Raw genomic sequence first — 14,744 nt, 5'->3', positions numbered from 1 at the left:
TTTAACAGTTGAATATTATTGGGGGGAAATCTGATTAATTACAAAAAATTGTTATGCCAGCAAGTAGCCTCTGGACATTTTTTCAGTTACACTTTTATAGAGTTGCAAATTTGATATAATACACAGAAATATAAAGGTTTTTTAAGTACTTACATTCTGCATACTTCTGAAGCTGAGAGAACTCTGAAGGACTAAGATTAGCCCACTTCTCCTGGTTCATCATAATGATGGTAAAGTGCAGTTTACATACCAGACAATCTTGTTGTTCGCTTCAAGTGGAGGTTATAAAAATACCTCCCAGCAGTTTTGCAGTTTAAATTCTCAATGATCAGATATTCAGGAAAAATAAAATCAGTCTGCACTAAGTTTTAGGTGGTGCCAGTTTTCTAAATCTTCTGGTATTGATGGCATATGAAACTCTGGTAAGAGAAAAAGAAAAGCCACAATTAGGAGATGTAGAAATGTAAAAGTACTACTTCTAACGAAACACTCTAAAATATTCCTAAAAATTCCACATTATAAGTATTATAAAGCATTTCATCTTCTACAACCACCACCAAACATCAGACATGGGAAACTACCAGGCTTTATGTAGCCAATTGATCTGCAAAGCCTCATGCCCACCTTGGTTACTGCTTTCAGAACTCAATACTGCTAAAGGTCAGGCTTGGAATTTGGTTCTAATAACATGACTGTCAAGCAGGTTCATACATTGTTGTGGGGAAAAACTAGGATATCCGGATATTGGTAAGACTGGGGCCTACTAAATACATGACACATGACTCCTTTCTGTTTCCTGACTCCTAACTGAGCAAAGCAGAGGGAGCTATGTTAGCTGGTCCAGAGAATATATAAGCGAGCCAGCTCTCATGGAGCGAGAACACAGAGTGAGCACACAGGAAGAGCGAATATGAGTTTGGTGGGGCAGGTCAAAGGGGAGGTCCCTGGGTTTTTTTTCTTGTATGGTGCACCACATACCAGTGGAACTCTTCTCTTTACCCTGAAGGAGGACAGGACAAATTACAATACAAGCAGAAAAAAAGAAACAAAAGGCAATAAAGACTATGGACGGGAAGGACACTCCAGTGGTGGTGACCTGCAAGGTGTGTGCCATGTTTGTTTTCTTGCCTGAGAACAACATGGCATACATGTGCACCAAGTGCAAGCTGGTGGAGCTTTGGAAGAAAAAGTGAGAAGCCTGGAATGGCAGGTGGCCACACTTAAGAGTATAAGAGAAGACAAAAAGTTCTTAGATAGAATGCTGGAACAACAGTAGAAAAGAGAAGTGCAGGAGGTGAAAGAACAAACGCATATTGAAGTGGAAGAGGAAACTGTTGTGGAGAGCAACAATGAAGTAGAGGAAACTCTGTGGAAAAAGAGCACAGTTAGGAGTAGAACAGCTAGAAGTCACCCTTCACCAGTGGAACTATGGAACCACTTTCAAGCACTTGAGGAGGTGACTGGAGGACAGCCTGCAGGGGTAGAATTACAGGAAACCCCTTTAGCGAGCGAGAGGCTGAGGCTCAGTCAAGCAAATCAATGAAACCACACCCTATGACAAGAAGAGAAGAGTAGTAATGGTGGGAGACTCCCTACTGCTTGGGATTGAAAACCAGGTATGCTGAGAAGATTCATGGACTCGCCAGGTATGCTGCCTCACTGGAGGACAGATTAGAGATGCTACAGGAGGGTTGCCATCATGCATAAAGCCCACTAACAGATATCCCTTTCTTCTCATCCATGTGGGAATGAACAATTCTGCCAAGTGGAGCTACAAAGAAATCACGTCAGACTTTGAAGCTCTGGGAAGGAAACTCAAGGGCTGTGAGGCCAAGATAGTTTCCTCATCTATCCTTCCAGTACTTAGAAGAGTAGAAAAGGAAAGAAAAATATTCCAGGTGAATGACAGGTTACAGTCTGCGTCTGTGTTGGAATTGCTTTTAATGTTTTTTAAAAAACCTTTTTCCCCTAAACAATGTTTTTAACCCTTTTTATTTAAGATGTTTTTAAAGCTTTTTTAAAGAATGTTTTTAAGTTTTTTTGTTTTAATATATTTTAAGGTCTGTTTTTATGATGTTTTAAAGTGTTTTTACTGCTTTTGTTTGCCGTCCTGGGCTTCTGCTAGGAGGAAGGGCAGGATATAAATTAAATACACCTTACACGGTGTGGGACCGCAATACCTTGTGGAACGCCTCTCCCGCTATGAACCTACCCGTTCACTTCGTTCAGTATCTAAGGCCCTCCTCCGGGTACCAACTCATCAGGATGCCCGGAGGACTGTTACTAGATCTAGGGCCTTTTCTGTGGTGGCCCCCGAATTGTGGAACAACTTACCGGAGGAAATACGCCTGGCGCCTACGGTTCTTTCTTTTAGGCGCCAGGTTAAGACCTGGCTATACTCCCAGGCATTTTAATGTTTAATGCTTTATGTTTAATGTTTTTAGTTTAATGTGTTCCTTTGTTACTGATTTTATTCTATATTGTATTTTAATCTCGTTTTGTACACCGCCCAGAGAGCTATTAGCTATGGGCAGTCTAGAAATGAAAATAAATAAATAAATAAATAAATAAATAAATAAATAAATAAATAAATAAATAAATAAATAGACAAATAAATACAAAAGTGGGGCCTATGCAAGAGCTTTGGATTCTAGGACCATGGGCTATACTTCCTGGAAGATGGACTGCTGGCAAGCAATGGATTGCACCTCATGAGGACTGGGAAGAATGTGTTTGGCCACAGCATGGAGAATCTCATCAGGAGAGCTTTAAACTGAATCCTAAGGGGGAGATGTAAACTTGGCAGTAACGACTAACAAAGGCTTGTGCACAGTAAGAGGAACTGAGAGGATAGCTCTAATGGGGCCCAGTAATAGTCTTCATAAAAATTTAGGAAGGAAGTCAGGTCGTAAATCACATGGTCTTCGATGTCTGTATGATAATACCCAAAGTATGGGAAACAAACAGGATGAACTTGAATTCTTAATACAGAAGAGAAAGTACTACTTGATAGGGATAACTGAAACTTGGTGGGATGACTCCCATGACTGGAATACAGCAATTGAAGGATATAACTTGTTCAAAAAGAACAAAAGGAATAGAAGGGGGACAGAGTCACGCTCTTTGTTAAATATATATATCCCTGCACAGAAATACAGGAAGATGAGCTTGGTAGTTCCACCGACAGTATCTGGATTAAAATTAATGGGGCAAGGAATAAGAAGAACATGTTGGTTGGAGCCTACTACTGACCACTCAGACAAGGAGAAGACGAAAATGAAACTTTTGAATAGCAAATTGCCACTGTTTCGAGGAGGCATGATTTAGTAGTAATGGGGGGCTTCAATTACCCCGATATCTGTTGGCAGACAAATTCTGCCAAATATGGCCCCTCCAAGAAATTCCTGACTTGTATTGGAGATAACTTTCTCCTATAGAAAGTGGAGAAGCAACTAGCAGATCAGCTATCCTTGACTTGATTCTTACCAACAGAGATGGCATGGTGGATAAAATGGCAGTTACGGGAACTCTGGAGGAAAGTGACCACTCTATACTTGAGTTCTTGATTTTAAAGGAAGCAAAAGCTGAGAGTAGCCATATGGACTTCAGGAAAGCCGATTTTAATAAACTCAGAACAATGGTAAGTAAGGTTCAGTGGCAAACGACCCTAATGAGAAAAGGAGTCCAAGATGGGTGGGAGTTTCTAAAAAAGGAAGTTCTAAAGGCAAAATGGCAAACAATTCCGTCAAGGAAAAAAGGGGAAAGACAGCAGAAGAAGCCAATGTGGTTTCACCAAAAGCTTAGAGATGACCTGAAAACAAAAAAAGGAAACATACAGGAAGTAGAAGAAAGGCCACACCACAAAAGAAGAGGTAGCATGGTATTGCAGGGGTGGCTACAGGAAGGCTAAAGTTGAGAATGAGCTGAGGTTAGCGAGACATACCAAAAACAACAAAAAAGCTTTGTTCATGTACATCAGTAGTAAAAGACAGAGAAAAGAAATGGCGGTACAGCTATTCAAAGAGGATGGCAAAATGATAACAGATGAGAAAGAAAAGGCAGAAGTGCTCAATTCCTACTTTGGCTTAATCTTCTCCCAAAAGAGGGTCTATGACCCTCCTGGAAAATGTGAAGTTGAAGGAGCAGGACTGCAGCTTGAAACTGATAGACAAATGGTCAAGGAATACCTTGAATTATTTCAAATCTGCAGGGCCCGTTGAACTGTATCCTAGAGTACTAAAAGAACTGGCTGAAGAACTCTCAGAACCACTGTCTATTATCTTTGTGAAATCCTGTAGGATGGGTGAAGTGCTGCATGAGGGCTAATGTTATCCCTATTTTCAAAAAGGGCAAAAAGGACGAACCTGGGAACTGCAGACCCATCAGCCTGACATCAATCCCTGGGAAAATTCTGGAGCAGATTATAAAGAGGTCAGTGTGTAAGTACCTTGAAAACAATGCAGTGACTACTAGAAGCCAACATGGATTTATCAAGAACAAATCCTGCCAGACTAATCTTATCTCATTTTTTAATCAGGTACCCCCCCCAGGTAGACTGTGGGAATGCTGTGGACATAATATATCTCAATTTCAGCAAAGTTTTTGACAAAGTGCCACATGATATTCTAATTAGCAAGCTAGCTAAATGTGGGCTGGATGGAACAACTATCAGGTGGATCCACAGTTTACAGAATTGTACTCAATGCTTATCAATGGTTCCTTCTCAAACTGGGAGGAGGTAACAAGCGTGGAACCACAGGGCTCAGTCCTGGGCCTGGTGTTCTTCAACATTTTTATTAATGAATTGGATGAGAGGTGTAGGAATGCTTATCAAATCTGCAGATGATACAGCACTGAGAGGGATAGCTAATACCATGAAAGACAGAAACAAAATTCAAAGTGATCTTGATAGGCTGGAGCATTGGGCTGAAAACAACAAAATGAAATTTAACGGGGATAAGTGCAAGGTTTTACACCTAGGAAAAAGAAACTAAATGCATAGTTATAAGATGTGGGATACTTGGCTCAGCAATACTACATGCGAGAAGGATCTTGGGATTGTTGTTGATCACAAGCTGAATATGAGCGAACAGTGTGATGTGGCTGCAAAAAAGGCAAATGTTATTTCAGGCTGCATTAACAGAAGTATAATTTCCATATTCACTTGAATTGCTCGATTTGGCACTGGTTAGGCCTCATCTTCAGTACTGCGTCCAGTTCTGGACACCATACTTTAAGAAGGATGCAGACAAAATGGAACAGGTTCAGAGGAGGGCAACAAAGATGATCAGGGGACTGGAAACAAAGCCCTGTGGGGAGAGACTGAAGGAACCGGGCATGTGTAGCCTTGAGAAGAAAAGGCTAGGGGGAGATATGATAGCACTGCTCAAGTACTTGAAAGGTTGCCACACAGAGGAGCGCCAGGATCTCTTCTTGATCGTTCCAGAGTGCAGGACACAGAATAAAGGGCTCAAGTTGCAGGAAGGCAGATTTTGACTAAACATCAGGAAAAACTTCCTAACTGCTAGCACAGTAGAACAATGGAACCAATTACCTAGGGAGGTGGTAGGCTCTCAAACACTGGAGACATTCAATAGGCAGCTGTACAGCCTCTTGTCATGTATGCTTAAATTTGGATTCCTGCATTGAGCAGGGGATTAGACTCAATGTCCTTATAGGCCCCTTCCAACTCTATGATTCTATGACTTCAAATTAGGGATGTAGGAAAATTTGAACAAAAATGGAAACAGTCAGTATTATTTATCCAATGTCTGGAACAGAAATTAGTATGTAAAATTTTACCACAGCGGACAGTGAGATGAACACCATAGTTTTTGTCAGAAGCTGAACTGGATACTGCCCAATATCTTTAATTAATACTGATGCAAATATATTCACCTCAGTATTAGCGGACAGGTTGGCAAATGTGATCCCAACTTACCTGCACCAAGATCAAGAAGGTTTTGTAATGGGTAAAACTATAGTGGACCCGATACACAGGTTGTTTAATGCAGTACACTATAGTAACCGTACAAAGAGGTCATTGGTAATCATTTTGCTTGATGCAACCAAGGCTTTTGATAAGGTTCTCTGGAAGTTCCTTTTCCAAGTCTTGTTTAAAACGAACCTTGGTGAGAATTTTATAAGCACAATACAGAGTCTGTATGAGGGTTCAAGAGGGTGTGTTCAGGTAAATGGAACAGATTCTCGGATATTTGAAATCGGAAGAGGTACAAAACAGGGCTGCCCACTATCACCCTTACTCTTTGCTTTGGCAATGGAGCTGTTATCCCAAATTTTGAAGGCCGATAATATTATTAAGGGATTATGCTTAAAGGGTAAATTGCATCTGTTAAATCTCTTTAACCCTATGCAGGCTATTCCTAGGCTAATTGAAATTATAAAGGAATATGGATTTCTGGCAGGCTTACAAATTAATTTTGATAAATCAGAAATGTTATGTTTTAATTTGGCTCCAAAATTACAAGCAATTCTACAATGAGAAACTCAAAACTTTGCGTTTCTACATTCAAATATCTTGAGGTTTTCATTCCTAGAAAACTAAAAAAGATGGAATCAGTTAATTACACTCCTTTGAAAAAGAAGATAAGAAAATTGTTGCTGGATTGGAAACACTTGCCTTTCATGGATGGGCCAAGTTGCAGCAGTGAAAATGATGGTTCTTCCAAAGTTATTGTTTCTCTTTAGGACAATCACAATTGCCATCACCACCCAGAAATTAAGAAGTTAGCAAAATTGGTTACTGAGGTTCATTCATCAAGGGAAGAGGCCTAGACTTCATTTATCTATTTTATATAAGAGGGCAGCACAGGGGGGTGCAGGAATACCAAATTTTAAACTGTATCATGATTCTGGTCACTTGAAAAAATTGCTGCCGGTAATTAAGAAAGATATGAATTGTTCATGGTTGGCTATGGAATGTCCAGCCTGATGGGAATTGAAAATTAGATTTTTACCTTTTATGGCATACAGGGAAAAAGACCTTCATTTCCTAGATAACCCCTTCTTATTAGCAAACTTGTCTGTCTGGAGATTGTGGAGGAAGCATTTGATATCTCGGCCAACTCCTATTATTCCATTTCTTCACCATACACTATTTTATTATTAAAATAAGCTCTCAGACTTTGCTTGTTGGGAGGCGAAGGGGCTTTACACATTACATGACTTATTCATGGAGTTCCACTTACTATAAAACAAATTCAGGAAAAAATACCCACATCAATGTACTTGGTATCAGTTACTTCAGGTTCAGCATTTCATAAGAATACATTCTGTGGAGGAGCAGGGACAGAAATCATTTACTTTGTTTGTGAAGTATTTGGTGGGTGTTGCACCCCAGACACAGGGTGTTAGATCAGGGAGAGGAATCAGATGAGGTTCCTGGGGGCATTGGAGGAAGGAAGGGCTCTGACAGCCCGCAGACTCCCATGGCCAGCAAACCCAACCAGGCAGTTGCAGCCCCACCTACAAGTCCCCCACCTGAACCATTGGGAAGCGACCCTTCAGTTGCATCAACTCCACCCATGCAGGAATCCCCACCTGGCACTTCAAACACTTCCCCACCAATCAGGATCCCACTTTCAGAGCCCATGTTGTCACCTAGCAAAACCCCACTGTCAGATGGGCCGTCTGAGAATCACCCTCCCTCGCTCCGTGCAAGGAGGCACGAGAAGAGAGACTTTCAGAGGGTGGAACTCCATCAGAACCATTATTTACATGGGACGACCTTCCCTACTTAAGCAGGTGCCTCCCAAGACTCTAGTGCTGAGTCAACTATCCCCACACACTGCAGAGACTGCTTAAGTAGAATAGCTAGGGAAAGTAGTGTGTCAGGGTAGACAGGTTTATGAAGTGCACTGCTTTGGATGTGACCATCACATGTGACCCCCACCCTTCCCAGAGGGACTTCTGCCTGGCAGGACCAGGCCCCAGGTACCCAGCCAGCCAGGACTGATTCTTACCACCTGTCCCTCTTTGGAGGGATACATAAGCCGGCTGGCTGAGGTGGCCTGGGAGACCCAGGCCCTGCAGGAGAAAGAAAGCATCGCCCCAAGGGAAGGAGAGGCGGCGGCTGCGGCTGCGGCTGCGGCTGCGGCTGCGGCTGCGGCTGCGGCTGCGGCTGCGGCTGCGGCTGCGGCTGCGGCTGCTGCTGCGGGACCACCACCTCCACCACCCTTCCCAGAGGGACTTCTGCCTGGCAGGACCAGGCCCCAGGTACCCAGCCAGCCAGGACTGATTCTTACCACCTGTCCCTCTTTGGAGGGATACATAAGCCGGCTGGCTGAGGTGGCCTGGGAGACCCAGGCCCTGCAGGAGAAAGAAAGCATCGCCCCAAGGGAAGGAGAGGCTGCTGCTGCTGCTGCGGGACCACCACCTCCACCACCCTTCCCAGAGGGACTTCTGCCTGGCAGGACCAGGCCCCAGGTACCCAGCCAGCCAGGACTGATTCTTACCACCTGTCCCTCTTTGGAGGGATACATAAGCCGGCTGGCTGAGGTGGCCTGGGAGACCCAGGCCCTGCAGGAGAAAGAAAGCATCGCCCCAAGGGAAGGAGAGGCTGCTGCTGCTGCTGCTGCGGGACCACCACCTCCACCACCCTTCCCAGAGGGACTTCTGCCTGGCAGGACCAGGCCCCAGGTACCCAGCCAGCCAGGACTGATTCTTACCACCTGTCCCTCTTTGGAGGGATACATAAGCCGGCTGGCTGAGGTGGCCTGGGAGACCCAGGCCCTGCAGGAGAAAGAAAGCATCGCCCCAAGGGAAGGAGAGGCTGCTGCTGCTGCTGCTGCGGGACCACCACCTCCACCACCCTTCCCAGAGGGACTTCTGCCTGGCAGGACCAGGCCCCAGGTACCCAGCCAGCCAGGACTGATTCTTACCACCTGTCCCTCTTTGGAGGGATACATAAGCCGGCTGGCTGAGGTGGCCTGGGAGACCCAGGCCCTGCAGGAGAAAGAAAGCATCGCCCCAAGGGAAGGAGAGGCTGCTGCTGCTGTGCTGCTCCTTTCTTTTTCTTTTTTTTACTTTTGTTGGTGTGTTGATGCAAGTTGAGATGAATGGGTGCCTGATTATATGAATGTATGTCTGTTTATATGCTGTATATATGGCTGTATATATAGCTGTTTTTATACGTTTAATTGTTGTATATTTTAGTTGTATTATGTGCTTCAGAGAGAGTTTTATCCATCAGGCGGGGAGACTTGAGGGGGCCCCAATTGCCGTAGTGACGGGCAAAGGAAGGTATGGCGCTGTGAGAAGGACGTGCCAGGTAAGGGGAACGCGGTCCAGACATGTTGTGGCTGTGCCTTGTTCCGGTCCTTCCCACACCCGCAAGGTCGTTGGTAGTCCTATCAGCCAACTCTCAGATCTCCAGTTGCTGTTATTAAATGCCAGATCGGTATATAATAAAACCTCCCTTGTCCACGATTTGATTGTGGATGAGGCAGCCGATCTGGCATGTATAACCGAGACCTGGGTGGGTGAGCAGGGAGGAGTTGGTCTCTCTCAGCTCTGCCCACCGGGGTACCTGGTCCAGCATCATGGTAGATCTGAGGGTCGGGGAGGTGGGGTTGCTGTCGTCTATAAGAGTTCCATCTCACTCACCAAGCACCATGTTCATTCAGTTACTGGCCTGGAGTGTTTGCACCTTGTGTTGGGCCAGAGGGACAGGCTGGGAATCCTTTTGGTGTACCGCCCACCTTGCTGCCCAATGGCTTCCCTAACTGAGCTGGCGGAAGTGGTCTCGGATATATTGTTGAGGTCCCCCAGACTAATAGTACTGGGGGATTTCAACATTCATGCCGAGACCACTTTGTCTGGCGCGGCTCAGGACTTCATGGCTTCCATGACAGCCATGGGGCTGTCTCAATATGTTAGTGGTCCAACACATGTATCGGGGCACACTCTAGACCTTGTTTTTGCTACTGAGCATGGGGAAAGTGATCTGGATATGGGGAGTTTTACAACACTCCCTTTGTCATGGACAGACCACTGCTTGCTGAAGTTTAGACTTTCAGTAACCTCTTCCCTCTGCAAGGGTGGGGGACCTATTAAAATGGTCCGCCCCCGGAGACTAATGGATCCTGAAGGTTTTCAAAGGGCTCTGGGGGATTTTCCGGCTGATAGGACTGGCGCTCCTGCTGAAGCCCTGGTCGCTCTGTGGAATACGGAGATGACCCGGGCTGTAAACACGATCGCTCCTGCACGCCCTCTCCTGTGTAGAGCTCATACAGCTCCATGGTATACTCCGGAGCTGAGAGCGATGAAGCAAGATAGGAGGAGGCTTGAGCGGAAATGGAGACGAACTCCTGACGGATACAATTATGCGCTGGTTAGTGCTTCGACTAAGCTCTATGTAGGAGCAGTGAAGGCAGCTAAAAAACATCATTTTGCTGCCACTATTAAATCATCTCTTTGCCGCCCAGCGGAGCTCTTTCGAGTTGTCCGGGGGCTTCTCCATTCAAACCCTCCGGACACGGTGGAATCATCGGAGGCCCGCTGTAATCAGTTTGCCGATCACTTCCAGAATAAGATCTCATGTATCCGCCGGGACCTAGACTCTCAAGTTATAGCAGTAGATCCTAGTGAGGTGTCCGGAGCACAGTCTTGTCCTGTTTTGTTGGATGAGCTTCAGTTGGTTCAACTCGAGGACGTGGACAAGGTGCTTGGACAGGTACGTGCAACCACTTCGGTACTGGATCCTTGCCCCTCTTGGCTGATAAAAACTAGCAGGAATGGAACAGGTAGCTGGGCCAAGGAAGTGATAAATGCCTCTTTACGAGAGGGAGTGGTCCCGGGCTGTCTGAAAGAGGCAGTGGTGAGACCACTCCTGAAAAAGCCTTCCTTGGACCCAGACAATTTTAACAGCTACAGGCCAGTGGCGAATGTTCCATTCCTGGGCAAGGTCTTGGAACGGGTGGTTGCTGGCCAGCTCCAGGCGCTATTGGATGAAACTGATTATCTAGATCCATTTCAATCGGGTTTTAGGCCCGGTTTTGGCACTGAGACAGCCTTGGTCGCCCTGTACGATGACCTATGTCGGGAAAGAGACAGAGGGAGTGTAACTCTGTTGATTCTCCTTGATCTCTCAGCGGCTTTTGATACCATCGACCATGGTATCCTTCTGGAGAGGCTCGCGGAGTTGGGAGTTGGAGGTACTGCTTGGCAGTGGTTCCGCTCCTACTTGGCGGGTCGTCTCCAGAAGGTAGTGCTTGGGGAACATTGCTCGACACCGCGGGCTCTCCAATATGGGGTCCCGCAGGGGTCAGTTTTGTCCCCCCTGCTTTTTAATATCTACATGAAGCCGTTGGGAGAGGTCATCAGGAGTTTTGGAGTGCGTTGTCATCAGTATGCTGATGACACGCAGCTCTACTTCTCCTTTTCATCTTCTTCAGGTGAGGCTGTCGATTTGCTGAACCGTTGCCTGGCCTCGACAATGGACTGGATGAGAGTTAACAAACTGAAGCTCAATCCAGACAAGACTGAGATGCTGTTGGTGGACGGGTTCTCTGATCGGATGGTGGATATATACCCTGTCCTGGACGGGGTTACACTCCCCCTAAAGGACCAGGTTCGTAGTCTGGGAGTCTTTTTAGACTCTTCCCTCTCACTTGAGGCTCAAGTAGCCTCGGTGGTTAGGAATGCGTTTTACCAACTTCGGTTGGTAGCCCAGCTACGTCCCTATTTGAGTAAAGAGGACCTTACATCAGTGGTACATGCTCTGGTAACCTCACGTTTGGATTACTGTAATGCGCTTTACGTAGGGCTACCTTTGAAGACAGTTCGGAAGCTACAACTAGTGCAAAATGCGGCGGCCAGATTGCTGACAAGGACCAAGCGGTCCGAGCATATAACACCTGTTCTGGCCAGCTTGCACTGGTTGCCAATATGTTTCCGGGCTAGATTCAAAGTGTTGATATTAACCTATAAAGCCTTATACGGTGCGGGACCACGATACCTTGCGGAACGCCTCTTCCGATATGAACCGGCCCGTGCACTACGTTCTGCTACGAAGGCCCTCCTCCGGGTTCCAACTCACAGGGAGGCCCGGAGGGTGATGACAAGATCTAGGGCCTTCTCAGTGGTGGCCCCCGAACTATGGAACAGTCTCCCTGAGGAAGTACGCCTGGCGCCGACTCTGCTTTCCTTCCGGCGCCAGGTCAAAACCTTCCTATTCTCTGAAGCATTTTAAGTTACATTGATCTAATTTTAAAAATGTTTATTGTATTGTTGATTGTATTTTAATATTATTTTGTTATTCATTGTATTTTTATACTATTTTATGTTCACCGCCCAGAGAGCTATCGCTAGTCGGGCGGTATATAAATTTAATAAATTAATAAATAAATTAATAAAACAAGACACAGATCACACTTCATCTCAGTCTGGTTCCTTCATCTCTGGTTTGGACAGCGGGAACATCATTCGTTAAAGGTTCTTTATCATCTTTATATAAAATATTACTAGATCTAACTACTGTGACTTTAGATAACCTATGACAACAATGGGAGGAAGATGCTGATATGGAGTTTTATTCTGTAAAATGGGAACATTCATGGGATAAATTCCCATTTCAGTAACAGCAAAACTGTGAGAAAACTCATATAAGATTGTTCATAGGTGGTATTTAACTCCATTAGTTTTGCATAGAATCAGGAATACTGCTACACAGAGGTGTTGCAAGGGGGTGTGGAGATGTGGTGGACATGTGCTGCTGTTCAGGCATTTTGGAAAAAAGTGTTTCATGAAATTGGGATGATTACAAGGCAGAACATCAAGTCTGATCCTGTTATGGCTCTCTTGTCAATTTTCCAAGGAGATAATCTCTCACTGCACTCTAAGGATCTAATAGTAACCTTACTAGTGCAGCAAGAATTGTAATTGCTCATCATTGGAAAAAAATGATTACAATTTAATAGAATTATGGTACTCTCAGGTATGGAACACAGCTTTAACGGAAAAATTAACGCAACAAAGATTAGCGAGGAGGGATCCAAATAAAAAAAGACAACTTTCATATTAAATGGTTTATGTTTATAAGCTATGTCGCAGTGGGGGAGCATAATTTCTATTAGCCATCAACGCATGCCTCATTATGGAGGGATGTCTTCAAGTAGTCTATGGAGTTAGTGCACTAAATCCATCTATCAACAGTGAATTTCTAGATCTCTATGGTGTTCCATGTGTTAAATGTTATGTTTTTAAAAGCTTACATTGATCTCAGTAACTCTCTTCTCCACCTTTTTTTAATTATTGATTTCTTATTTTTATTATAGTCTTGAAACATTTTATTCTCCCTTTTTTAATTCATCTGTGTATATATGTTTTGATTGTATAAGCTATATGTCAGTACATTGTAACAGGCATTTAAATTGCTACAAAGATTTTGATTTGTACACTTAAGAAGTTGATTTAAAAAAAAGAAAAAAAGAATTCAAGAAAAGCAGTAGACAAATTTTGAGCATCTTGGTTAAGTTTTATTGCATATGGGGTTATGTGAGTGTGTGTGTGTGTATATGTATATATATGTGGGGGGGGTAAGTACATGGACCACTCTAAAAAGACTGTATAGAAAAACTCAAAGTGGAAAGGAGAATGATTACTAAAAATGGCAATTAACACAAAATTGACTTCTTTATATGCAACAATCTGATTAATGCTCCTTTTTCTTTCTTTTGTTGTGTATTATGTATTGTTTTTATAATGTTCAAATATTTGTATGGCAAAGAAGAAATAAAATGAAAATAAATAAATACCAATTTTTTAAAAAGCTGCAGTGGAATGGAAACAGCGCTACATCCTTATTTCAAATACACTTTTTTTTAAAAAAATCCACTGTCACAATATTCAGGATCCCAAACCCCTCAGAGCGCAGGGCAATTGACCCCTGATTTTTTCAGGAGCAATGGCTACCGTACCTTCTGTCTTCCCATCAAATCAGAGAATTCCTGTCAAGCATGGAGGAAGCAGATGACCCAGCTTACCATTCCTCATCAGTTCCCTTCATTCTCCTTTAAGAGGAACCTCTGCCTTCCATAAGCTTCTCCTCTGCCTCCTTCCCCCTTTCATGAGGCTTATAAACCATAAGGAGAGACTAGTAGCTCATAGCTCTTACCCAGCTACAGCCCACTTAAACCAATTACTAGTTGAATTAGTTGTGAGCAAGTAGCCAATCTAGCAGCTTCTTATTTACAGTGACCTTGGTAGTCATCTGCAGCAAAATCATCTGCATGTTTTGACTTTATTAACATTACCAACCTTTTTCGTGCAAAGTGATTCCGTACAAAATGATTTAAGATGTTAATCTTAAATGTGAGTTAAACTCGCAATTTGTTAGCAGCAAACACATTTTCAACAAGCATACAAAGGTATTTCATATAAGAAAATGTGAGCTTGAAACTATCCATGACATAATGCTCAACCTGCAGAGCAGGGGGGGAAAGCTTACATAACATACCAGCCAGACAAAAATGGTTAAGAAATAGAAAGCTACATGTTGTGATCTGCACCTTCTTATCTCTGTGCTACACTTACAGGACTGTATTCCAGTGGAATTCATGTTCCTTATTCCAAGCATCTCATCAAACTCTTCTAGCCATAATCAACTATTTCAGTGCATTTCACCCCAGGGCTTACTATGGATGTGTTTCACTGGAGGCTTTTCATACACTATAACTCTAGACTTTTCCCAATTGTTTTCTTAAATCAAGTTCCTACCATACTGA

General features: G+C 43.9%; 1 protein-coding gene across 4 annotated transcripts in view; it reads right to left on the bottom strand.

Annotated features, from left to right (window-relative positions):
• The window catches only part of DGKB (diacylglycerol kinase beta), a 430,346-nt gene that overhangs the window by 376,119 nt on the left and 39,483 nt on the right, over positions 1-14,744 (bottom strand). For 3 of the 4 annotated variants that reach the window (XM_061585671.1, XM_061585674.1, XM_061585672.1), the window contains exon 2: positions 154-419. In XM_061585671.1, the coding sequence (XP_061441655.1) occupies positions 154-223 (70 nt within the window). In that variant the 5' untranslated portion in view covers positions 224-419. Of the gene's footprint in view, positions 1-153; positions 420-14,003; positions 14,047-14,744 lie in introns of those variants that run through there. The other variant, XM_061585673.1, reaches the window with a different exon arrangement.

This window comes from Rhineura floridana, chromosome 10, assembly GCF_030035675.1.
Source record: "Rhineura floridana isolate rRhiFlo1 chromosome 10, rRhiFlo1.hap2, whole genome shotgun sequence".
NCBI lineage: Eukaryota > Metazoa > Chordata > Lepidosauria > Squamata > Rhineuridae > Rhineura > Rhineura floridana.
The sequence above is the reverse complement of the archived record's forward strand: the minus strand, read 5'-3'. Positions and strand labels throughout refer to the sequence as shown.